The following is a 27,746-nucleotide window of genomic DNA, read 5'->3' as shown; positions in this document are numbered from 1 at the left end:
ACTTCCCTTATGAGCAGATAAGCGGTTTTAATATTTATTTTTTGTACGTTTGAAATTTTACCATTTACTTGGATGTTTATGGAAAATCAGATGTATTCTATTCCTGATATGGATATATAAGCTTGTCATACTCTTTTATCCTGTACGCTTGCATTACTTCCACTTTTTATGTTTTATGTGTTGTATTAAATTCTGTCAAAAACTTTTAAAAAAGATCCCTGGCTGTGGATTTTAAATTTTGGGATTTGCTTATACCCAGAAAGTTTTTTATATACAACTGATTTATTTGATCTGTGGATTGAAAATTGCGTGAAAACAGTACGCGCTATGTTATTTTGTTCTTATTTTTTTTTTCATGTACCTATACTGGTCCTATGACTGAAGGAAAAGTCTTTTATATGCCAGATAAGTAGTGTCCTGTTCTCATTCACACTGGTTTTACACTTTATATAATTTTATCAGACACTAGTAGGTGCCCTTTTCTCCACTTAACAACATTTTTTTTCTTTATGTGTTTTCCAAGCACATATTCATTGCTTAAGGTTGCAGCCACTCTCACCCTAGAGGAAGTGTCACTTATTGTATGTACTCTGCTTTTTACTTACTACATGTACTGGTAGTGCACAGTGATACCTGAGCGCCCCCGTCTCTATTTGTTTGTTATTATATATATTAGAGATGAGCGGGTTCGGTTCCTCGGAATCCGAACCCCCCACCCCCGAACTTCACCCATTTTACACGGGTCCGAGGCAGACTCGGACCCTCCCGCCTTGCTCGGTTAACCCGTGCGCGCCCGAACGTCATCATCCCGCTGTCGGATTCTCGCGAGATTCGTATTCTATATAAGGAGCCGCGCGTCGCCGCCATTTTCACTCGTGCATTGGAGATGATAGGGAGAGGACGTGTGCAGCATTCTCTCAGTTGTGTTCAGTGTGCTGCAAATATCTGTGCTCAGTGTGCTGCAAATATCTGTGCTCAGTGTGCTTGCAAATATCTGTGCTCAGTGTGCTGAAAATATCTACGTTCTCTGCCTGAAAAACGCTCCATATCTGTGCTCTGTGTGCTGCAAATATCTGTGCTCAGTGTGCTTTATTGTGGGGACTGGGGACCACCAGTAGTATATAGTAAGAGGACAGTGCAGAGTTTTGCTGACCAGTATTATACGTTCTCTGCCTGAAAAACGCTCCATATCTGTGCTGCATTGTAGTATATAGTAGGAGGACAGTGCAGAATTTTGCTGACCACCAGTATATAATATATAGCAGTACGGTACAGTAGTCCACTGCTCTACCTACCTCTGTGTCGTCAAGTATACTATCCATCCATACCTGTGGTGCATTTTAGTTGTTGTGCGCAGTAGTAGGAGGACAGTGCATAATTTTGCTGACCACCAGTATATAATATATAGCAGTACGGTACAGTAGTCCACTGCTCTACCTACCTCTGTGTCGTCAAGTATACTATCCATCCATACCTGTGGTGCATTTTAGTTGTTGTGCGCAGTAGTAGGAGGACAGTGCACAATTTTGCTGACCACCAGTATATAATATATAGCAGTACGGTACAGTAGGCCATTGCTATTGATAGATTACTGGCATATAATTCCACACATTAAAAAATGGAGAACAAAAATGTGGACGGTAAAATAGGGAAAGATCAAGATCCACTTCCACCTCGTGCTGAAGCTGCTGCCACTAGTCATGGCCGAGACGATGAAATGCCATCAACGTCGTCTGCCAAGGCCGATGCCCAATGTCATAGTAGAGAGCATGTAAAATCCAAAAAAACAAAAGTTCAGTAAAATGGCCCAAAAATCAAAATTAAAAGCAACTGATGAGAAGCGTAAACTTGCCAATATGCCATTTACGACACACGAGTGGCAAGGAACGGCTGAGGCCCTGGCCTATGTTCATGGCTAGTGGTTCAGATTCACATGAGGATGGAAGCACTCATCCTCTCGCTAGAAAACTGCAGTGCCACTCCTAGATGGGCCAGGTGTTTGTGTCGGCCACTTGGGTCGCTTAGCTTAGTCACACAGCTACCTAATTGCGCCTCTTTTTTTCTTTGCATCATGTGCTGTTTGGGGACTATTTTTTTAATCTGCCATCCTGTCTGACACTGCAGTGCCACTCCTAGATGGGCCAGGTGTTTGTGTCGGCCACTTGGGTCGCTTAGCTTAGTCATCCAGCGACCTCGGTGCAAATTTTAGGACTAAAACAATATTGTGAGGTGTGAGGTGTTCAGAATAGACTGGAAATGAGTGGAAATGATGGTTATTGAGGTTAATAATACTATGTGATCAAAATGACGCCCAAATTCTATGATTTAAGCTGTTTTTGAGGGGTTTTTGTAAAAAAACACTGAATCCAAAACACACCCGAATCAGACAAAAAATTTCAGGGAGGTTTTGCCAAAATGCGTCCGAATCCAAAACCCGAAAAATTTCCGGTGCACATCTCTATCTCTAATATATATATATATATATATATATATATATATATATATATATATATATATATATAGAACGGCGGACAAGGCACTCCAAAACGCTTGTAAACCTTAAGAGCCGGTGCCTCCGTAGATACAGGATAATAGCAGGGAGAAGAACGTGGCACTCACGGCAAGTTTCAATAATCACAACCACAGCATATAGCGTAGAGCAACGTTTCAGTGGCACCCCACTGTCGTCAGGCTTTATTAATAAAATGTTAAAACAGTCCTACCTTTATAGAACACCCACGTGTATGTTGTACAGATCGTCCGGACCCAAACTTCCGGACAAAAAAGCGGAAATGATGTGATAGTGCCGTCAGCGCACTGAGAGATCAAAGCCCATCACCATGGAAACCTGATTGTTAGAAGTAGCAGAACATGGATACTAGTACAGCATATAGACATTTGTGGCAATCATTAGACACATAGTGTAAAATAAGTAGCAATCATGCGGCAATAACATAAAACAGCATTGACATACTGTAACAGATATTTGTATGCTAGAATACACATATATTTATCCCACAATCCAAAAATAATTCACAAAGTAAGGGAAGCATGAGATATATTATATCAGCCCTCAGATATTGATTTAATCCTATAAATTTCAAATTGTTATAAGAAACAAGAATAAGAGAACTGTTCATTCAGTCCTCTCGGGTAAATCACATCAAGATAGGCTATCCACCTTGCCTCCACCTGTAATAATTTGGTAGCACGATCACCACCCCTGATGTGCATAGGGACATGGTCGATCATTCTGTAGCGAATACTGCGAATAGAATGTCTGCACGCAGCAAAATGTCTGGCCACCGGTTGCTCACTGGTTCCTGACTCCAGAGCATTTCTGATAGCAGATCTGTGGCAAGTCATCCTTTCCTTGAATTTGCGCTCAGATTTGCCAATGTAACTAAGGCCACACGGGCAGAGGATTTGATAGATAATGAAGGTAGAATTACATGTAAGTCGATGTTTTATCAAAATCCTCTTGCCAGTGTGTGGATGATTAAATGAATCACCTACCAGTAAATACTGACAGGTGACACATGTACATTTGAAACATCCCAATCTGACGTTCTGTGCTGACAAAAAATGGGTGGAACTTGGTGTCTCCATTCGTACCCTTATATCTGAGGGCTGATATAATATAATATATCTCATGCTTCCCTTACTTTGTGAATTATTTTTGGATTGTGGGATAAATATATGTGTATTCTAGCATACAAATATCTGTTACAGTATGTCAATGCTGTTTTATGTTATTGCCGCATGATTGCTACTTATTTTACACTATGTGTCTAATGATTGCCACAAATGTCTATATGCTGTACTAGTATCCATGTTCTGCTACTTCTAACAATCAGGTTTCCATGGTGATGGGCTTTGATCTCTCAGTGCGCTGACGGCACTATCACATCATTTCCGCTTTTTTGTCCGGAAGTTTGGGTCCGGACGATCTGTACAACATACACGTGGGTGTTCTATAAAGGTAGGACTGTTTTAACATTTTATTAATAAAGCCTGACGACAGTGGGGTGCCACTGAAACGTTGCTCTACGCTATATGCTGTGGTTGTGATTATTGAAACTTGCCGTGAGTGCCACGTTCTTCTCCCTGCTATTATCCTGTATCTACGGAGGCACCGGCTCTTAAGGTTTACAAGCGTTTTGGAGTGCCTTGTCCACCGTTCTATATATGGTAAAACACTGGCTGTGTTTTTCCTTGACAAAAGGCAACCTGCTTATTTACTCACTGAACTGTCCACAAGGTTTGTTGTATTGGGGTCCATTTGTTTGGACATTTTTTTTTAAACACTGACTGGGTGTTTTTTTCTTGGCATACCTGTGGAGTTGCAGTTAAATCAGTGACGGTTATTTTGGTCCATTATGGAGGAAACCCAAGAACAGTGGGGTCATTTTAACTTCCCTGTGGGAGATATACACTCGTTCTCAGAATCTGATGCAGAGTCAATCCTTCGCAAGAAGGGCATGCAAGATGAGGCACAAGCAATGGCTCCTAACATCATCTTTAGAGACCTGCTTAATCTAAAAAAGAAAGAGGTCGATTTTGATTTACACAGTTTATCTTTGAGCGATTACTTTAGATCGAAAAAAATACCACGGGGTTTCCGGGTCCATAACTGCCCTACCATTGGCAGACATGATGCGGCGTTTTGCCGCAAATGGATTGCAATCCTTAATAAATGCTCACTTGATTTAATTTTATTAGTTATAGAACAATCTACAAAAGAACTTGAGATTGTCAAATCTAAAATTACAGCGTTTGAGAGTGTTAATTTGCCTGTACTGACCGCTGACACTGAAGGCAATTGGATTAACAAATTACAGACACAGATCACACAATATAAGAAAGATCTGATTGACTTCAAAAAGAAGAAATTATCCAAAGTGGAGGAGGATTATGAGAGACACACCGTATACCGATGGCTATCGGGTGGAAATACTAATGAGAGGAAACGACCATTCTTTCGCCGTCAATTTAAACATAATCCTCGTCCTGAAATTGAATCTTCTTTAGAATCTACTAGTGGATCAGACAGATCTAATCAAGCAGCAGCCCCTTTAGGAACGACTGCAAGGGGTATTGCCACTTCAGGAAACGTCGGTTTACAAGAAGAGGTCGTCAATGCCAAAGGCAGAGGTCGAGCCGGCAGGCCACCTCGAGCCAACAAGAAATAATTTGTAATTTGTCTACTTATCAATTATCTGATACTGAGACTAAATTACTCAGCAAAGGACTTTCTTTTGTGCCTTCTGTTCCATTTAACAACTTACAATGGAACATCGAAAAATATAAACTTCAGCGCAAAGTCAAACTACGGGAACATTTTGGTGACCAGAGAAGTAATGTGGTTGATCATCCTATTCCTACCAAACTCCTCCCTTTTCGCCCTAAATCAGTTTTTGACCCGTTATCAAATAATGCTAGTTTAAAAACTTTCATGAGAATACTTGAACATGATGTGAAAGATGCTGTTGACACCGGGGGATATTCACATCCTAATCTTACCAAAGCCGAAAAAGAAGCTCTTCATAAATTATCTAGCAACGATAATTTGATTATTAGACCTGCGGACAAGGGGGGTACAATTGTTTTGCAAGATTTCTATGACTATAATTTGGAAGCTTTACGTCAATTAGATTGTTCTGATGTTTATATTAAATTACATACCAATCCTACTGCAAAATGTAAGAAGCGTTTGGTAGATGCTTTGTTTCAGGCTGTGCATGTCAAATTGATCACTGAAGAGATTATGAATATTTTGATACCGGAATTTCCTATAGTTTCTTTGTTCTATTTGCTTCCGAAAATCCATAAGGGAACCAATCCTCCCCCTGGTCGACCTATTGTGTCGGCACGGGGGTCGCTATTGCAACCATTGTCGATTTTCTTAGATCATTTATTACAGCCTTTGTTGATGGATGAACCCAGTTTTTTGATTGACACAACGGCATTTCTTAATAACCTCTTGGCGATTGATACCGTACCGGACGACTGTTGGTTGGCAACAGTCGATGTAGTGAGTCTATATACATCGATTCCCCATGACCTGGGGCTACTTGCTGTTAAAAAATTTCTTACTAAAAAACAAGCTTTTGATGCTGCTAAAATTGAAGTAATTCTACTGCTGTTAGAATTAGTTTTGACTAATAATTTTTTCCTGTATGGTAGACAATTCTTCCAGCAAGTCCAAGGGTGTGCGATGGGATCTGCAGTTTCCCCCACCTATGCTAATATCGTTATGTTTTTGGTTGAAGAGGATTTATTTTATAATAATGAGACATTTACATCTGCAGCTTTATTATTCAATCGCTACATAGATGATTTGTTCATCCTTTGGAAAGGCGATAAATCTGGACTAATTGATTTGTTAGAGTCCTATAATTCAAGCACCAGTCCCATTAAATTTACATTTCAACTAAATCAACATACAATTAACTATTTGGATGTCAGTATAACGATTTACAATAATCACGTCAGTACTTCCATATATGTGAAACCTACTGACCAGGGTCAATTACTGCATGCACGCAGCTGTCATCCTTCCTCTCTAAAGAGAGGATTGCCATACTCTCAGATGATCAGGATAATGAGAATCAATAGTGATAGGGAAATAGCTTTACAACAGATTGATGTGCTAATTGCTAAACTATTGCTCAGGGGTTATTCCCAAGATTCACTACAGTTAGCTAAAAGTAAAGTTATGAGTATGAATAGAACAGAACTATTGCAGAAAAAATCACAGACAGTTAAACAACAAACTAAATTTCTCTGGGTGAACAAATTTAACACCAGTTCTGAGACAGTTACAAAAATTGGTAAAAAACATTGGCCATTGTTGCAGACAGATGCTCAATTGCATCTCACTGAGTCAAAATTGATGCCCTGTTATTCCAGAGGTAAAAATTTGCGTGATTATCTCGTTAAAACTGATGTCTCAAGGGTACGAATGGAGACACCAAGTTCCACCCATTTTTTGTCAGCACAGAACGTCAGATTGGGATGTTTCAAATGTACATGTGTCACCTGTCAGTATTTACTGGTAGGTGATTCATTTAATCATCCACACACTGGCAAGAGGATTTTGATAAAACATCGACTTACATGTAATTCTACCTTCATTATCTATCAAATCCTCTGCCCGTGTGGCCTTAGTTACATTGGCAAATCTGAGCGCAAATTCAAGGAAAGGATGACTTGCCACAGATCTGCTATCAGAAATGCTCTGGAGTCAGGAACCAGTGAGCAACCGGTGGCCAGACATTTTGCTGCGTGCAGACATTCTATTCGCAGTATTCGCTACAGAATGATCGACCATGTCCCTATGCACATCAGGGGTGGTGATCGTGCTACCAAATTATTACAGGTGGAGGCAAGGTGGATAGCCTATCTTGATGTGATTTACCCGAGAGGACTGAATGAACAGTTCTCTTATTCTTGTTTCTTATAACAATTTGAAATTTATAGGATTAAATCAATATCTGAGGGCTGATATAATATATCTCATGCTTCCCTTACTTTGTGAATTATTTTTGGATTGTGGGATAAATATATGTGTATTCTAGCATACAAATATCTGTTACAGTATGTCAATGCTGTTTTATGTTATTGCCGCATGATTGCTACTTATTTTACACTATGTGTCTAATGATTGCCACAAATGTCTATATGCTGTACTAGTATCCATGTTCTGCTACTTCTAACAATCAGGTTTCCATGGTGATGGGCTTTGATCTCTCAGTGCGCTGACGGCACTATCACATCATTTCCGCTTTTTTGTCCGGAAGTTTGGGTCCGGACGATCTGTACAACATACACGTGGGTGTTCTATAAAGGTAGGACTGTTTTAACATTTTATTAATAAAGCCTGACGACAGTGGGGTGCCACTGAAACGTTGCTCTACGCTATATGCTGTGGTTGTGATTATTGAAACTTGCCGTGAGTGCCACGTTCTTCTCCCTGCTAGATATATATATATATATATATATATATATATATATATATATAGATAGATAGATAGATAGATAGATAGATAGAGAGAAAAGATCCATGCAGTGTGCAGCCACGAATCCAATACCTTGCAGCCACACACTACGTAGATCTGCCCAGCTGCAACGCTGCAACACTGATAACCCTTCACAAAGTATGAGGTAAACTTCAAATTGTTAGAACTCTCCAGCTTGGAATTCTCTAGCTTTCTATACAAGGGTAGAAAGCGCGATGAATAGAGTGTCCGACTGCAATGTCATAGTCAACAGGTTTGAATCCTGGGCACATCAACATCCCAAAATGTAATAAAGGACAGTGCAAATAAGCAACAAGGAGCTCTCAAGTCAAGTTCATGAATGTTGTATAAGTATTATACAGCATTCAGTGGTCATCTCATGGCTCGACTACTGCAACGTTCTCCTCACTGGCCTCACTTGCTCCCCTCCAATTTGTCCTCAACTCCGCAGCTAGGCTTATCGTCCTCTCCTGACGCTCCACATCTGCCACTCCCCTTCAACAAAATCTGCACTGGCTCCCATTCCCCTACAGCAGGCATGTCCAAACTGCGGCCCTCCAGCTGTTGTGAAACTACATATCCCAGCATGCCCTGACAGAGTTTTGCTGTCAGAGAATGCTAAAGCTGTGTCAGGGCATGCTGGGATGTGTAGTTTCTCAACAGCTGGAGGGCCGCAGTTTGGACATGCCTGCCCTACAGAATCCTCTTCAAACTCCTCACTCTCACATATAAGGCCATCTCTAATTCCACTGCTCCCTACATCTCTAACCTCCCTTCATACTCCCACCCACCGCCTACGGTTGGCCAAAGATCGTCACCTCTCCCTTCAGGGCTGTTTCTAGCAAATTTGGCTCCCAGTGCGAGATTTAAAAATGCGCCCCCTCCCCCACCTAGAGGGGCGTGGCCTCATTTGAATGGGCGTGGCAGCGTCTGAAAAGACTACCTCACACCCCAGTTTTTGACCCTGCATCAACAGGTCACGCCCACCATAGGAAAAAAAATTCCACCATATTATACCACACACCGCAATGCCCTTGATCCATTAAATCCCCACATTACAGCAGGCAGAGACCCCAGTTTACACATTACGGCAGGCAAGAGTCCCCATTTTCCACATTAAGGCAGGCAAGTGTCCCCATTTTACACATTACAGCAGGCAAGAGTCCCCATTTTACACATTACGGCAGGCAAGAGTCCCCATTTTACACATTACGGCAGGCATGTGTCCCCATTTCACACATTACGGCAGGGAAGTGTCCCCTTTTTACACATTAAGGCAGGTGTCCCCATTTTACACATTATGGCAGGCAAGTGTCCCCATTTTACACACAGAGAGAGAGAGAGAGAGAGAGAGCGCGAATACTTAGAGACTATTCCCGCTCTTCTGCCTGCCTCCCCAGTCGCTCCTCGTGCCGTCCGCCTCTCCCTCTTCGTAGTTTGGCTCCCCCTCCTCCTCAGCACTCCTCTCGGGGGGAGGGGGGGCGGAGTTTCACGGAATGACGCGGTTGCGTCATTCCACGAAACTCCGCCCCCCTGAGCGGAGTATGAGGGAGGAGGGGAAAGCAGGGAGCCACAGTCATTTGCCGCGGTGGGCGCCCCGTGCGATTGCATGGCTCGCCCACCACAAGAAACGGCCCTGTCTACTCTACCCTGGTCACTGCTTCCCATGCTCAAATTCAAGATTTTGCCCATGCTGCACATCTTCTGTGGAACGCGCTCCCCCGCTCCACTAGACTCTCCTTGCAAGGCTTCAAACTGGCACTGAAAACTCACCTATTCATCAAAGCGTACCCTTCCGATGCATAACCTAGTCCTGAGGCCGCTCCCCCATCCCCATGCCTCATGTCCTGACCATCTCTGCTTTGCTTACATCCTGCCATCAGGCTACCTCTCACTTGTTTGCACCTCATGTCATCTGTCTGTGCCCCCTTCCCACTAGATTGTTAGCTCCTCCGAGCAGGGATCTCTTTCCTCTTGTTGTCAAAGCCCTCTTCTCTACATATTTCACTCACAGCTCTCTTCTACTCAGCGACCATATTTACCGCTTTTTCTCCTGCTGGTAAATGGCCACAATGTTGTAGTAGTACGCTGATCACTCACTCGCTACTTACATCTAAGCTGTATTAGGTTTTGAAAATTGTGGTTCTCTTTGTTACCTGTTCTGTATTTTTGTTATTTATACCCCTTTCACACCGCACAAATAACCCGGTATCGACCCGGCATATTGCCGGGTCGACACGGGTCAGCGTGCGGTGTGAAAGGGGCATAGCCGACATACCGGGTCGCCTGACCCGGCAATTCAACCCGGGAAAAAAGCAATGTTATACCCGAGTTGAATACCGGGTCAGTGGCTGCGTAAACGGGCTCCCGGGTCGATGCGTCCCAGGACCCGTTTACTAGATAGGGAGAGGCGGCGCGGAGATGATATCATCTCCCAACGCAACCTCCACCTCTGCCCCCGCCGCCAGCTCCGTCCCCCGCTGCTATGGCAACCCGCCCGGCATATTGCCGGGTCGGGCAAGCCTGCAGCAGCGGCCAATGCCGGATCCCACCCGGGAAGGACCCGTTTCCAATTCTCGGGTGGGATCCGGCATTGGCAGTGTGAAGGGGGTATTATTTACTGTAATATTAAGTTTTGTCTCCCTGTACTGTCCTTTGTACGGCGCTGTGAAACACTTGTGGTGCCTTATAAATAAAATGTAGTAATAATAATAATAATAATAATAATAATAAGGGACAAAAGGGGTAGGGGTAGGAGACCGGGGCGGTCAGGAGATGCTGGGCTTCAAAAAGGGGGGAAGCTGCAAGTGAAAGTAATTCAATAAGTTAGTGAAAGTCCTGCCAACAGTGCCCCCTACCCTGCAGCGCTATGTGCGGAGCACACTCTGCACACACCTAGTTACGGCCCTGTGTAATTATATTATAATATATATATATATATATATATATATATATATATATATATATATACATACATACATACACACACAAACATACACTGTACATACATACATACATATATACATACATACAGGGCTGTAACATATATATATATATATATATGGTTACAATGTATATACTGCTGCACCTTCTGTATAATGCTCACGTGAACTTTTAGGTCCATATATGTGTGTGTAAATCTAGCTCTGATACTAGTCAGTGCCTCCCCAGCCATTGATCTCACCGCATGTCACTGGTACTAAAGGTGGGTACACATGGGAGATTTCTCCCGGAGATGTGTGCTGAGCGATCTAGCACAGCCCGATCAGTACACATCTTTCACCCGCTCAGCACAGCGCAATGTGTGCTGAGCGAAGAAGGATGGGGGGGAGGGGAGGTGGGGGGCACGCTAATTTCAGCTGTAAAATGAGCGATCTGCTAAATTTGGCATGCATGCATGCCAAATCGAATGCCGGTGATAGCGCCGCACGGGACCGCAAATCGCTGTCGTCGGCACCCATACACACGGAGCAATGTGTTCTTAATTATTGCTTAGAAATTAAGTGAACATCACTACGTGTGGCCCTGGAAAGAGATAGAGGGGTTTATTTACTAAGCCTTGAACAGAGATAAAGTGGACAGAGATAAAGGCCCAGATTTATCAACCCTTTGAGAGTGATAAATTGCACGGTGATAAAGTACTAACCAATCAGATCCTAACTGTCATTTTTCAAACACAGACTGTAACATGGCAGTTAAAAGCCGATTAGCTGGTACTTTATCACCGTGCAATTTGTCATTCTCCAAGGCTTGATAAATCTGGGCCAAAGTACCAGCCAACCAGCTCCTAACTGCCATGTTACAGTCTCTGTTAAAAAAATTAAAATAAAAAAAATGATTTTTTTACTCACTGTAAAATCTCTTCCTCAGCTACATTCTAAAGAACAACACAGCGTCCCCAGATAGATGAAAGAGGAATGACAGTTAGGAGTTGATTGCTTGGTTGTTTATCTCACTTCACTTTATCACTCTCCAAGGCATAGTACATCTGCCCCTTAAGGGCCGTACAGATGGGGAGATGTGGAGGGAGATGTGTGCTGAGCGAACCGCTCAGCACACGTCTCACCCCGCTCAGCACAGCGCGATGTGTCAGATCTAGTCAGATTGCTTCGATTTTAAGCACGGATCTCTCCGTGTGTACCCCCCTGTATAACTAGTGTGCAGAGCTTTATCAATTAAATAAGATAAAAAGGTGCAGAAGAGCTCACAGCCATTTTCACTGTGCTTGCATTTTGCGCCAGCTCAGAGCTAGCCATATCTTTGTCTGCTCCCAAACTTTTAACAGGATCCATGTTGCACTCTGGCAGAGAAGTGCATTTCTCTAAAGCAATGTAATGAAAGGGATCACACAGAAAAAGTGACCTGTATAAGAAATACTGTAACACCCATATCACCTCACCCTCAATTTTTTTAGCAAATGGGGGCTAGAATGATCAGTATTTTAGGAGAGAAACAAAAACATAGAAAAGTTCTATTTCATTATAAAAAGTGCTTCTTAACAGTGCCATCTTAACAGAGGTGTAGGCCCCTGTGCACAGCAATGCACTGGGCCCCCTTACCCATCCTCCATCGGCAGCTTTGATGTCCCATGGGCTGTAGGGGATGTTCTATCTACCGCTCAGCATATAGGACCTGGAGCAGTAATTTCTGCTAATTACTCCTTTACTGCACAGATGGGGCTACACTGTAGAAGGGGCATTGGGCTGAATGAAGGGGCCCTGGTACATGACTTCCAGGGTGGTAGGGGGTGTTTAATATGCAGGTGAGGGGTGGATAGTGGAGTGGGCTTAATATTTACCATTTTCCAGTGGGAGGGCAGCTTGCTTGACTGCAGATATCTCAAGTTCCTGAAAATATATTTATTCGATTTGAATGGGATAAAAAAAAACTAGAGAGTCCCACCTTTCAGGAGGTACTGTGGACTTGGAGATCAGAGTTCAGGAGCCAGAGCAATTCACCAACGAAAATCTAAAACTGCATATAAGGCGTGTGGAGCTGGAGCAGGGAGCAGATGCTGGAAGGCTTATACCTCTGGTTCTTGGCATAGTAGAGACAAGCTGCCAGTGTTCACCAAAAGGTGAGATTCACAGCTTTAGGATTATACCCTCAGAAATACTTTAAGTCAGACAGAACCCGAGATATCTGGCTGGGAAGAGCAATTAACAGGCTCAGATGGGGATCACTGCTTTCAAGTCAGATATCTTCGGTTCCCCAGGGCCGATTTTCAAAAATCTGGTACCCCTGGAAAGAGGGGACCCTCAGCTATCAGCCTAGGGCTCTTATACTCCTGGGGCCCTTGGGCAAGAGCCCACTGAGCCCATACGAAAAGACGACCCTGCTTCTTAAGCGGGAGTAGGTTGGTCTGAAATGTAAGCTTGTTATTGTAAATGTGTCTGTTCAGGATGAATTGCTATCAGGCCACATAAGCGTGTCATTGTCAGACTATGGCTATGGCTCTGTGTGTGAAAGGGATCAGTATGATATACCGACGGTCGGGATGTCGGCCGCCAGTATACAGACAACGGCATCCCGGCCGTCAGTATGCCGGCAGTGGGGTAGGTGCAAAGAATCACCTTGCGGGCTCGCTGCACTTGCCGCGATGCGGGCTAGGCGGCTCGCCACAGGTTCTTTTCCCAATCTATGGGTGTCGTGGACACCCACAAGTGGGAATAGCCTCATTGTCATCGCGGTCGGGATTCTGTGACTGCAGGGATCCCATCCGCCGGCAGATTAACTGCATCCCATGTGAAGGACGACTGTATCCGTATACATCGCAGCATTTTTGTTTCAGTTATACCAAGACCATGTCTATGTGTAATATGTACATACTGTGGGCTTGGAGTGTAACCTATGTATTTAAACACCCTAATTACAAGTATAACTGTAACTGTAGCTATAGGGCCATACTGGAGAGACAAAAGTAACCTTTATAAATCATAGCTTAGGAAAAGTATGCCTTTATACCTACGTAGAAGTGCTTTGTGTTACCCTGTAATGGTTTTTTTGTTGTGGAAAATACCTGACAGTTCTATTATTAGGGAAAAAATTCTGCATTGTTCCAATATACTGTATGCCGGGCAGATTGACTCCAACTGCTGAATAGTTAATTCCTACCTTAATATATATTTGTTGCTGTTGATCCTCACATATAGGTTTGAGTCACCATCTCCCATCCTTAGAATTCCTTATGCTCCTGCAATAGACAGAGAGTATATAACACACTGGATAAAAAAATGGTAGACAGGCTAGACTGCAACTATAAAATGGGATTTAACTGTGAAAGCCTTGTCCTAGTTTTTAATATCAGCAGGTTTATTAAGAACATAACCAATGTCTAAAAGTAGTAACATTTGGTGGACCTATAATGAGGAGGACCTGAAAACTGGGCTTTAGCTATACACCTACATCTGATGCGTTGGACCACATTCATTCACAGCATGTTGAACATGGCTTGGGCAGCTGTTAAAATAGGTATCAGGACATTTTACAGATACAATCTCTATTTAAAGTATAAAAAAATGCTAACACATGCAACAGGTTTGGGACATCAAAATGTAGAAAATCTCTCTCTCTCTCTCTCTATATATATATATATATATATATATATATATATATATATATATATATATATATATATATATACACATACACACACACACACACACACATACATACGTTTCAACATCAATGGTAAATCTAATAAAAATTAAAGTGACAATCTAATTTTGAAAGTGAATTTCATACAGATTAAAGGCTAAGCATGTGCAAATAAAAGCCCTCAAATAACGACTGGCAACCTAATATGATATTACAAGCAGGGCCGGTTCTTGTGGAGCACAGGGTGAAGGTTTTCTTTGGTGCAGACCCCTCCCCTTATCTAAAATATTGACAGTGTATGCCGTAGGCGCGTTAGAGTAATGATAAATGATTTTGTTGGTTCAGTCCAAATTTTGGGTTACCGTAAGATTAAGCCATGACTCTGTCCCTATAGCTGGAACGGGTTGGGGTTGGGTGACTGGCGGTTGGGATCTGGCGCTAGGATCCCGGTTGCGGGCTCAGTGGGTTGTGGACACCCACAAATGGAAATAGCCCTGAGTCCCCTGCTGGCATCCTGGCGGCCGGGATCCCGGCGTCGGTATGCTGGGACAGTCTGGAGGTATGTCCTACTTCACAATGAACTGCTCATTAAAACTGAAGCTGTGTGCACCTAATGAGTTGTGCACAGGTCCAATGTGGACAATATAGCACATGCTTCAGTCTCGGCACAAATGGCATTCACTATGAAGATAAGCATATCGGATAGCCAAGAGGCATTTGTGCATTTGTGTAATGAAATATAAATTTACTTCACTACTGGCGTTCAAAATACAACACTTCTACACACTAGAATTTACTTTTCATCAACTCTGTGGGGTTTACTGTAGTTACTAATCAGCACCTTTTCAGAAAGTAAAACAGCAATACTATTACGTACAATACCAGGTGTGATCTGCATTTAACAGTGTTGCCATTTTTAATTCTGCTGCCATATTTCAGATAATCCGTGGCTTTGAAAATCCACCGTTTAATAAACCTCTATGTCTCTGACATATGAATAAGTTACTAATTAAACAATCAAATCTCATAAAATATGCCAGAAGAAAACTTTGGCCTCTTAAACACTTTCTGCTTTTTATGCAATTATATAATTGGTTTGCAGTAATGTGTAGAAGAGTAAGTTATGAAGTTACACCACTGTGTAGCAAAGTGAGAAAGACAACCCCACTGAGGTGCAGCTAACTTTATAGATTTTGTCACGCTTGGCTGGATTTGAGGATTCGACAACTGAATCTTGCCCAAGGAAGTAGTTGACTGCGAATGAAGAAGACGGGTGTGGTTCATCAAATCTACAGTGTCTAGATCGACAATGTTTAGGTCGACCACTATAGGTCGACAGTCACTAGGTCGACATGGATGGAAGGTCGACATGGTTTCTAGGTCGACATGTGCTAGGTCGACAGGTCTAAAGGTCGACATGAGGATTATTATTTTTTGGTGTCGTTTTCTTCGTAGAGTGACCGGGATCCCAAATTAGTGCACCGCGTTCGCTCGCCATGCTTCGGGCATGGTGCCTTCGCTCCGCTACCGCTTCGCTCGGCACACTTTACCGTTCCAATCGTAGTCCATGTGGATCGTTAAGTATGAAAAAATTCAAAAAAAGAAAAAAAATGTGAAAAACTCATGTCGACCTTTAGACCTGTCGACCTAGCACATGTCGACCTAGAAACCCTGTCGACCTTCCATCCATGTCGACCTAGTGACTGTCGACCTATAGTGGTCGACCTAAACATTGTCGACCTAGACACGGTCGATCTTCAGACCGGATCCCGAAGAAGACGTGGAGGCTGGATATAGTTCCTTCTCAAGGAACGAGGGATCCAAGGAGAACGTAGGTGGAGCTATGAGTCAGTGAGTAGTAGTTCTTGAGAACAAGGTTGAGGGAAAGAACTGTGGCTTGTGAATGATGACTCAAAGACGAGGTTTGAAGACAAAGAACTGAGGACTGTGAATGGTGGTTTAAAGACGTGGCTGGAGATAAAGAACGGAGGACTGTGGCTTGAAAGACGAGGCTGTAGATAACGAACTGCGGAGTGTGAATGGTGGTTTAAAGACGTGGCTGGAGATAAAGAACTGAGGACTGTGGCTTGAAAGACGAGGCTGTAGATAACGAACTGCGGACTGTGAATGGTGGTTTAAAGACATGGCTGAAGATAAAGAACTGCGGACTGTGGCTTGAAAGACTAGGCTGTAGATAATGAACTGCGGACTGTGACTTGAAAGACGAGACTGTAGCCCGGGACCGTCCGTGCCCAAAGGCTCTTACTGGACCGGGGTTTCCAGGAGAGCTTCCACAGGCGGCAGTAGGTTAGAAACAGCAGGACTGCAGCAGCAAATAAGAAACGGCTAAGCAGAGTCAGGAGTAACCAGGACACGGCAAGAATCCTGGGAGCATAGGCTGAAGCACCTACAACTGGGTTGTAACTTGAAGCACTGGCGTCCCTGTCATAAACCAGCCCCCTTTTATAAGGAGAACTCTCCCTGGATTGGCTGGAAAAAACAGGAAGCCTGCACTAAGCTTCAGAATTTGGTCTCCAACATGGCGGCTCCCAGTAATGCAGGCCTTTCCGTATACACCACACAGCTCCCTGCCCCTGGTCTCCTAGCAACTGCCTAAGTGAGAGAGACCCCTGCAGCAGTGTCCCGCCGCCAGGAGTGGACCCCCCACCGCCGCCTACCGCTGCACCTGGTGCAACAGCCCTCCTCCGCTGCTGCCCACAAGCTGCCTGCACAGCAAACCCCGCGGCCCCAGCGTTCCGGTAAGACCCCGGACGCTGACAATACCCCCTCTTTTGAGGGTGGACTCCGGACACCTATATGATTTAGCTGGAAACTTGGCATGAAATGCCCGAAGTAGTCTTGGAGCATGGACATCTTCTGCTCCTACCCAAGACCTTTCCTCAGGTCCATATCCCTTCCAATCAACGAGATACTGGAGGCAACCATATCGTCTGCGGGAGTTGAGGATCTTGTAAATTTCAAATTAGTCTCCTTGTGCTGATTGGATCTTGGGAGATTTAGGCAGAGCAGCTCTGAAACGATTGAGTACCAACGGTTTTAAAATAGAATTATGAAATGCATTAGGGTTTCTTAAATGCGGAGGCAACTTCACCTTGTAAGCCACAGGATTTAATACTTTCTCGATTGGGTAGGGCCCAATAAACCTGGGAGCAAACTTTTTCAGTAGGTACCTTCAGCCTCAGGTTACGTGTGGAAACCCAAACTCGATCTCCCACCTTAAGACTTGGTACAGCCTTCCGCTTTAAATCTGCATAGGTCTTATACCTCTTGGATGTCTTAAGCAAAGCCTCGTGAACTTGTCTCCAAGTTTTGGTGAATTATCGAAGTGCTAATTCTGCAGCAGGAACCTCAAGCGTAGGTAGAAGTTGGAAGTCAGGAACCATTGGATGGAAACCATAGTTTATATAGAATGGAGAAGATTTTGTAGCAGAATGGTAGAGATTGTTATGGGCAAATTCTGCGAATGGGAGAAAGTCCAGCCAGTCGTCCTGAGAGGAAGACATAAATAAACGTAACAATGTCTCCAGGTCCTGGTTCACTCTCTCCGTCTGACCATCTGTTTGGGGATGATACCCTGAGGAGAAATTCAGTTTCACACCAAGAGCAGAACATAGGGATCTCCAAAACTTGGCCACAAACTGAGGAACTCTATCTGATACAATATTCTGCGGTAGACCATGGAGTCGGAAGATCTCTGCTATGAACAATTTTGCCAACTGGGATGCTGATGGGAGACCAGACAGAGGAACAAAGTGTGCCATTTTAGAGAACAGGTCAACTACGACCCACACGGTATTTCGTCAGCCAGAAACAGGTAAATCAGTAATAAAGTCCATAGAGATATGCGTCCATGGTTTTTGCGGCACAGGTAATGGGTGGAGTAAACCAGATGGAATACCTTTAGGACTTTTATGTTGGGCACACTTCGGACAAGCAGCTATAAACTCTTGAACATCTGTCCTGAGTCGAGGCCACCAGTAAGAACGCTGAATGAATTTGAACGTTTTTTGACCACCTGCATGGCCCATAAAGGAGGAGGAGTGAGCCCATGTAAGGAGTTTCTTACGAAGATTCGGGGCAACGAATATTCTCCCGGGAGGAGGAAGCGGAGAAGTACGAGTTGCTGAGAAAGAGGTGGATTCCAAGATAAACTGTTCCTTTGACTGATCAGTGGGTTCTTCAGTACTTAGTGAATGAGATAGTGCGTCTGGTTTTCTATTGAGAGAACCTGGTCGTTAACTAAGTTTGAAGTTGAAACGGGTAAAGAAGAGTGCCCATCTTGCTTGGCGTGGGTTCAGACATCGAGCTGATTGTAGATATAGGAGGTTCTTGTCATCCGTGGTTACAGAGATTGGATGCCGAGCTCCCTCCAACAGATACCTCCACTCCTCAAAGGCTAATTTAATGGCCAGTAATTCTTGTTCTCCAATAGTGTAATTCTGTTCAGCGGGAGAGAATCTTCGCGAGAAGAACGCACAGGGATGGACCTTCTGGTCTTCGAAGAGTTGGGACAACACTGCTCCTACTCCTACAGTGGAGGCATCTACCTCAACCAGGAACGGACGGCTGAGATCAGGTTTTTGAAGGACAGGGGCGGTCATGAAGGCTTTCTTTAAAGATGAGAAGGCTTCAAAAGCCTCTGGAGCCACTTGGCAGGATCTGCTCCTTTTCTAGTTAATGTGGTAATGGGAGCTATGACAGAAGAGTAGGTCTTAATGAATCTTCGGTAAAACTTAGCGAATCCCAGAAAACATTGAACCCCCTTAAGGGTTGCAGGAAGCGACCAATCCTGGATCGCCTGGACTTTAGCAGGATCCATTTGTAACTTCTGTCCCGAGAGGATGTAACCGATGAATGGGATCATGGGTACTTCGAAGGTACACTTCCCTAATTTGCAGAACAACCGATTCCTCTTTAACCGGGTTAGAACCTCTTTGACTTGTTCTCGATGGGTCTTCAGATCCCTAGAAAAGATAAGGATGTCGTCCAAATATACCACCAAGCAGTCATAGAGGAGATCTCTGAAAATTTAGTTGACGAATTCCTGAAAGACAGCTTGGGCGTTACACAGGCCGAAAGGCATTACCAGGTATTCGTAATGCCCATCACGGGTATTAAACGCTTTCTTCCATTCGTCACCTGGGCGAATACGTATAAGATTGTAGGCCCCCCATAAGTCCAATTTGGAAAACACAGTAGCTCCTTTAACTCGGTTGAATAGTTCTGTAATCAGAGGCAACAGATATCTGTTCTTAATTGTTATCTTGTTGAGACCTCTATAGTCAATACAAGGTCGCAGACCCCCATCCTTCTTGGACAAAAAACAAACAAACCCTGCCCCGGCCGGAGAGGTGGAAGACCTGATGAACCCCTTGTCCAAATTCTCCCGGATATACTCCAACATTGCCTGTGTCTCAGGGAGTGAGAGAGGGTAAGTTCGACCCCGGGGAGGAGTTTTGCCTGGTACCAGATCAATGGGACAGTCCCAAGTGCGATGTGGAGGTAAGGTGTCCACCCCGTGTTTACTGAAAACATCTTGGAAGGCCTGGTATTCCACAGGAAGGCTGGAGGAACAGAGAGGTCTTACTAAGGGCAAACAGTTCTGGAAGCAATTTCGTCCCCAAGAGAGAACATCCATGGTTTGCCAATCTATGTGGGGATTGTGTTTTAATATCCACGGGAACCCTAGGATCAGTTTGTGAGAGGCTTTAGGAATTACAAGGAAAGAGATGTTTTCTGAATGAAGAACTCCGACCTTCATCTTGAGAGGAATAGTACGATAGGATATAATTCCCTCAGGAATATAACTTCCATCCACTGCAGTAATTGAAATAGTATGAATTCCAGATCGTTTAACCAGAGCTGAAGTAATGAAGCTTTCGGCGGCTCCGGATCAAGCAGTGCAGGGATGAGAAGGGTGGAAGAAGGGAGCTCCAGGTGGGTTAACAAAACAGACTCTTTCTTGGCAGGTAATTCAGGGGATTCTCCTAACTTAACCTCTCCAGCACAAGTTAGGAGCGGGCGTTTCCCTGACGTTGACTACAGGATCTAACAAAGTGATCGGATGCACCGCAATACATGCAAAAAATTCCCTTGTCGCCGTCTCTGGGGAGACGGGAACGATTGATCTGCATGGGTTCTTCGGTAGTCGGGATGGCTGTCTCGGTGGTGGAACGACTCGGGGCCTGGGTCGATCTGACCGTGATCTCTCCAGACAGCGTTCTCTGTACTTCAGGTCTAATTTATTACACAAGGAAATTAACTTGTCTAATTTGTCTGGTACATCATGTGTTGCTAGATCATCCTTGATCTTCTCGGAGAGGCCATTCCAGAAAGCTGTAATGAGGGCTTCTTCATTCCAGTTCAATTCTAAGGAGAGGGTTCCGGAACTGGATTACGTACTGACTGACCGTACATGTGCCCTGACGTAGGCGCATGATTTCCAAAGAAGCGGCAGAGGTCCTGCCCGGTTCGTTGAAGATTCTTCGAAAAGTGGCCACGAAGTCTGAATAGTTTGAAAGGATGGGATCCATTCTCTCCCACAAAGGTGAAGCCCAGTCCAACGCTTGCCCAGAGAGCAGAGAAATTATGTAGGCTATTTTGATTAGCGCTGAAGGGAAATTGGCCGACTGGAGTTCAAACTGAATTTCGCACTGGTTAAGAAAGCCGCAACATAGTTTTGGATTCCCATCGAACTTACTGGGTGATGGCAAATGCAAACGTGGAAGTGGGATTGGCGCAGGAGGAAGTGGGGCCGGAGGCGCTATTGTGGGAGCAGCCGAAACAACTTGAGGAGCCGTCATGGCAACACAGAGAGGCTCGAGGCGGTCATACATATCCTGCATAAACTGCACAATTTGAGATTGTGAGGCCTCCTGCTTACTCAAACGGGACAAAATATCCGAGGTAGAATCACCTCCTGAGGCCTGATCACCAGTCGGATCCATGGGGCCAGTGCTTACTGTCACGTTTGGCTGGATTTGAGGATTTGACAGCTGAGTCTTGACCAAGGAAGTAGTTGACTGTGGATAAAGAAGACGTGGAGGCTGGATATAGTTCCTTCTCATGGAACGAGGGATCCAAGGAGAACGTAGGTGGAGCTATGAGTCAGTGAGTAGTAGTTCTTGAGAACAAGGTTGAGGGAAAGAACTGAGGCTTGTGAATGATGACTCAAAGACGAGGTTTGAAGACAAAGAACTGCGGACTGTGAATAGTGGTTTAAAGACGTGGCTGGAGATAAAGAACTGCGGACTGTGGCTTGAAAGATGAGGCTGTAGATAATGATCTGTGGACTGTGAATGGTGGTTTAAAGACGTGACTGAAGATAAAGAACTGCGGACTGTGACTTGAAAGACGAGGCTGTAGCCCAAGACCGTCCGTGCCCAAAGGCTCTTACTGGACCGGGGTTTCCAGGAGCGCTTCCATAGGCGGCAGTAGGTTAGAAACGGCAGGACTGCAGCAGCAATTAAGAAACGGCTAAGCAGAGTCAGGAGTAACCAAGACACGGCAAGAATCCTGGGAGCACAGGCTGAAGCACCTACAACTGGGTTGTAACTTGAAGCACTGGCGTCCCTGTCATAAACCAGCCCCCTTTTATAAGGAGAACTCTCCCTGGATTGGCTGGAAAAAACAGGAAGCCTGCACTATGCTTCAGAATTTGGTCTCCAACATGGCGGCTCCCAGTAATGCAGACCTTTCCGTATGCACCACACAGTTCCCTGCCCCTGGTCTCCTAGCAACCGCCTAAGTGAGAGAGACCGCTGCAGTAGCGTCCCACCGTCACGAGTGGACCCCCCACTGCCGCCTACCGCTGCATACGGACCCGGTGCGACAGCCCTCCTCCGCCGCTGCCCACAAGCCGCCTGCACAGCAAACCCCGCCGCCCCGGCGTGTCGGTAAGACCCCAGACGCTGACAGATTTACTTCTTCTAGACTAAATTTTATAGTTATCTGTAAAAATTATATTTTACATTTTCATCCATTATAGTTTTTCTGTACACATACATTATTGACCAAAGAGGTTTGCTTACCATGAGTCATTCACTTGTATTCCAAAGCTGCAGTATCATGCAGAATACAACTGGCATGTTCTGTGCTAAATTAATGTTGATTTTGAAGCTCAAAGCTTCCTATTTAAGCTATATGTGTAGACCTGTTTTTAATTACAAAAGAGGCAGGGTATCTTCACTTTGAAAAGTATAACGTGGGTAATTAAAGGTTTCTATAGAAAAATCGATTCCCCCCCCTAGCCACTAACCACTATAGTTGTTCCCAGTGCCAATTGTACAGTCTGAAAACACTGTACTCATTTGACAGTACCTGTTCGCAACCCATATGAAAAGCATTTGATGTGACCATGGTTTCCTTGCCTCTGTACAGTTGGAAAACACTTATATGTGTGATATATTTTTTGCACGATACAGTACTAGGTTTTAATGTAAATTGCTATTAAAGAAATCACATTACTGTGTAGCAATGAAGCTACAAATCTGTATAAAACAGTCGGAGCACGATTAAGGGTTCCGGCAGCCACTCATTGCACCCCTCTCACATATCCCACTGTTCATGTACGCAGCAATTTCAGTAGCCCTTGTTGCAATCTCATTGCAGCAATCTATTCAAACCACCAAATCAGAAAGATTATTCTGGTGACTAACACATAACACAGAGAGGTTCTAGTGACAGTCACACAATACTGAGTACATTACCACACAACAAAAAGCAACTTAGTGACACCCATCCAGAGAGCATCCTAGTTACCACTACAAAGTGAATTCAAGTGACTGCTATGCAATATAGGTAGTATTCCTGTACTAAAAGCACCCTCGGTTTTATCATACAATGTAGAGAGTATTGTAATAACCACTATACAGTACCGAACGTATCTTAGTGACCAACATACAGTGGACACAACATCTTATTGGCCACCATACAAAGAACACCCTAGGACTATTATATAATACAGAGAGAAGTACCGTGACTGTCATAATACAGAGGGCATCTTAGTTGCCATTAAACACTACAGATAACTACTGTGGCCATTATAAAATACAGAGAGCATCACGGTACACTAGTGATCGCTACAATTTTAGTGACCACTATACGATACAGAGCAGCCTATTGACATTTATACAATAGGGAATTCTAGTGCCGACATAATAAATAATTTTTGTGACTGCCAAACAATATCATCTCTCTCATCATGTTTAATTAACAGTCTTTAAAAATCATGTAGTATTAACCCCTGTATAAGTCATTTTCAATATTAATGCTCACATCAATTAACTCCGGAGGCTGTTGTGCTTGCTGTACTATACTAAACTACGACTCAAACCCAAAGGCGGCCTTTCCCCGTCTACAGTCTGACTCCCTGTCTGGGATTTCTCTTGCGGTAGTTTAGCAGCTGCTCATGGCATTGTTGCCAGACAAAGTCACAGCCCATCTACACTTGCATGTGTCCAGAGTAAGGACTACACTGCAGTGGTGTGCGAGGACTCAATGGCGTTGGCAGTAGATGGTCAGGCTTCAGAGACAGGACCTGGAGAGGTAAGTACATAGGGAGATACTCTGGGCTGTCACCTAATGGCTGGTATCTATGAAGGTGTTCTGGGCTGGCACATTAGTGGGGCATTACTATGTAGTATATTATCAATTTATCACTCATTTTATACGGCATTAATACGGCACTCCCAGAATTTTTTTTTGGATGCCCCTGTATCACAGTGATTGGCAGTATTTTCATCCATGGACCCTGGGCAGGAGGGAACACGTAGGGCAGCCGAAAGTTCCATGGAATTGCCAGTGAGCCCACGAACGCTGCTTGAGGATTCCTGGTTCTTGATCCGAAGGCTGGAACTTTGTGATTGTGTTGAGACGCCATCAGGACTACATCTGGTAGGCCCCATTTGTCCACTAGGAGTTGAAAGACTTCCTGGTGAAGACTCCACTCCCCGACATGCACGTCCTGACTACAGAGGAAATCCGCTTCCCAGTTGAGGACCCCCGGAATGAACACAGCCGATATGGCTGGAAGATGGCGTTCCGCCCACTGAAGAATCCTTGACACTTCCATCATTGCCATGCGGCTTCGAGTGCCTCCTTGATGGTTTATGTATGTCACCGTAGTGGCGTTGTCTGACCGTACCTGATCAGGCCTGTTGTTTAACAGAGGCAGGGCAAGAAACAAAGCATTGAACACTGCCCGCAATTCTAGAATGTTTATTGGGAGGAGTGATTCCTCCTTGATCCACCGACCCTGGAAAGAGTGTTGCTCCAACACTGTGCCCCAGCACCTCAGACTGGCATCAGTAGTCAGAAGGACCCAGTAGGGGATCCAGAAGGGACGGCCCCAGCTTAACTGCTGGTCCTTTAGCCACCAGGTCAGCGATAAAGACGATCCTCCGGAGTCAAGGAGATCATGCGAGACCTGATCCGATGAGTTAGGCCGTCCCACTTGGAAAGAATTAACCTCTGCATGAAATTGAGCGTACTCTACCATGTCGAAAGCCGATACCATCAGGCCTAGTACTTGCATTGCCGAGTGTATCAACACTTTGGGGCGAGAGAGGAAGTATCTTATCCTGTCCTGAAGCTTCAGGACCTTCTCAGGAGACAGAAACAGCCATTGACTGTGTGTGTGTGTGTGTCCAGCAGTGCCCCCAGGTGCACCATGCTCCGAGCAGGGACCAGCGGTGACTTCTTCCAGTTGATGAGCCCTCCGTGGGCTTGTAGGAAGTTTAACATCAGTTGCAAATGACTGAGGAGGAGGAGGACATCGTGGGAGTTTGCCAGGATTAGCAAGACGTTCACATACAGCAGGATCCTTACTCCCTGGCGACGGATATGAGCCGTCATCACGGCCATAACCTTGGTGAAGATCCGAGGGGCCGTGACCAGTCCAAACAGCAGAGCCTGGAACTGATAGTGAAGGTTGCCAATAGCAGACTGCAGATATTGCTGATGCAATATGGCAATAGGTATATGCAGGTAAGCATCTTGTATATCCAGGGATACCATATAATCTCTGGCCAGTACAATTGAGCGCAGTGTTTCCATACAGAACTTGGATACTCTAACAAACTTTTTCAGTGATTTGAGGCTGAGTATTGGCTGGAAAGACCCATTGGGTTTCGGTACTAGAAACAGCGTCAAGTAGTATCCTCTGCCTCTCTGGGATAGAGGTACCGGGACCACCACCACTCCTGTATCCAGGAGGGAACTCACAATCATTTGTAGAGCTTGCGCCTTTAACGGATCCGAAGGAATAACCATTGTGCAGAACTGGCGAGTGGTACGCCTCTTGAAAGAGACTGCATACCCGTGAGAGACAACTTCTCGCACCCATGCGTCTGAAATGGTCTTTGACCAGACCTGGGTGAATCTCAGAAGACGGCCTCCCACCCTGGGATCCTCTAGGAGGAGGACTGTCCTCTCATGCAGCAGGCTTGTCATGTGTAGAAGCAGGCTGATAGGCTGCCCAGGATTGTTTAGCCTTGGGCTTTGTGGTTTTGGAAGCACAAGATTGTCTTGGGTATGCCTGACCTTTTGCTTTCCCTTGAGGACGAAAGGAGCGAAAAGTGGTACCTTTTTGCCTTATGTGCGGAAGTGTAAGTGTTAGAGAGAAAGGCAGTCTTAGAAGCCGCCAAGACAGCCACAATTTTATTGAGGTCTTATCCAAACAGGATGTCTCCCTTAAAAGGGAGTACCTCCAAGGTCTTTTTGGAGTCCAGATCCACCTTCCATGACCTCAACCACAGAATACGGCGAGCCAGGATGGACGTAGTCGATGCCTTGGCTACCAATACACCTGCCTCAGAGGACGCCTCCTGAATGTAATAGGCGGCAGTGGCAGTGGCGTAACTAGAAATTTTTCTCCCCCAAGCCAAAAAATTCTTCGGTGCCCCCCCCCCCCCCCCCCATGTCCCATAATTGGGAGAAAGAAAGGGATAAATATGCGCGCAGCAAAAAAGGGGCGTGGTTTCGTTGGAATGGGCGTGGTTTTGCATAAAGGGGCGTGGCATTGCAGGAAAAGACTACCTTATACCCCAGTTTTGCAACCTGCACGCCCATACGTTGGCCACCACAGGAAAGAAAAATAATCCTGATTCATGCCCCTTACATTGTTTGTCATTTTTCCTCCTTATAGTAATGCCCAGTATACATTATGCCACATACTGCAATGGCCCTTAGACATTATGCCGCACACAATAATGCACATGACACAATATGCACACACTGTAATGCCCCCGACACATTATGCCACACACCGTAATGCCTGTGACACATTATGCCACACACCGTAATGCCTGTGACACATTATGACAGGAATTGCAATGCCCGTTATACATTATGCTACACACTGCAATGCCCCTGATACATTATAGCACATACAATGTCTGTGACACATTATGACACACACCGCAATGTCCGTGATACATTATGCCACACACTGCAATGCCCGATACATTATAGCACCTACAATGCCTGTGACACATTATGCCACACACTGCAATGACCTTGAGACATTATACCACAATGCCCGTGATATAGTATACCATACACCGTAATGCCTGTGACACATACCGCAATGCCCTGCCCGTTATACCCTATGCCACACACCGCAATGCCCGTTATGTATTATGCCACACTGCAATGACCCTGAGACATTATACCACATACCACAATGCCCGTGATATAGTATACCACACACCGTAATGCCTGACACATTATGACACACACCGCAATGTCCGTGATACATTATGCCACACACTGCAATGACCCTGAGACATTATACCACATATCACAATGCCCGCGATATAGTATACCATACACCGTAATGCCTGTGAAACATTATGACACACACCGCAATGTCCGTGATACATTATGCCACACACCGTAATGCCCATTACACATTAAGTCCTACAGTAAGGCTTCTAATTACTTTTCAATTACCTGCTCGTTGTCAGGGGTTTCATGCACTGGGTGTCATGCTCGTTGCCAGGGGTTTCATGCTCTTGGTTCCATGCACGGTGCCAGGGGTTTTCATGCTCAGGGTGTCATGCTCGTTGCCAGGGGTTTCATGCACTGGGTGTCATGCTCGTTGCCAGG

The 27,746-nt window shown here is 44.7% G+C and overlaps 1 protein-coding gene across 8 annotated transcripts in view; it reads right to left on the bottom strand.

Moving 5' to 3' along the window:
- The window catches only part of RASSF4 (Ras association domain family member 4), a 467,259-nt gene that overhangs the window by 239,679 nt on the left and 199,834 nt on the right, over positions 1-27,746 (bottom strand). For all 8 annotated transcript variants that reach the window (XM_063958615.1, XM_063958612.1, XM_063958620.1 and 5 more), the window contains one exon: positions 14,136-14,214. In XM_063958615.1, coding sequence (XP_063814685.1) covers positions 14,136-14,194 — 59 coding nt within the window. In that variant the 5' untranslated portion in view covers positions 14,195-14,214. The remainder of the gene's footprint in view (positions 1-14,135; positions 14,215-27,746) is intronic.

This window comes from Pseudophryne corroboree, chromosome 3, assembly GCF_028390025.1.
Source record: "Pseudophryne corroboree isolate aPseCor3 chromosome 3, aPseCor3.hap2, whole genome shotgun sequence".
In the NCBI taxonomy this organism is placed as follows: domain Eukaryota; kingdom Metazoa; phylum Chordata; class Amphibia; order Anura; family Myobatrachidae; genus Pseudophryne; species Pseudophryne corroboree.
This window is presented reverse-complemented; position numbering and strand designations above follow the sequence as displayed.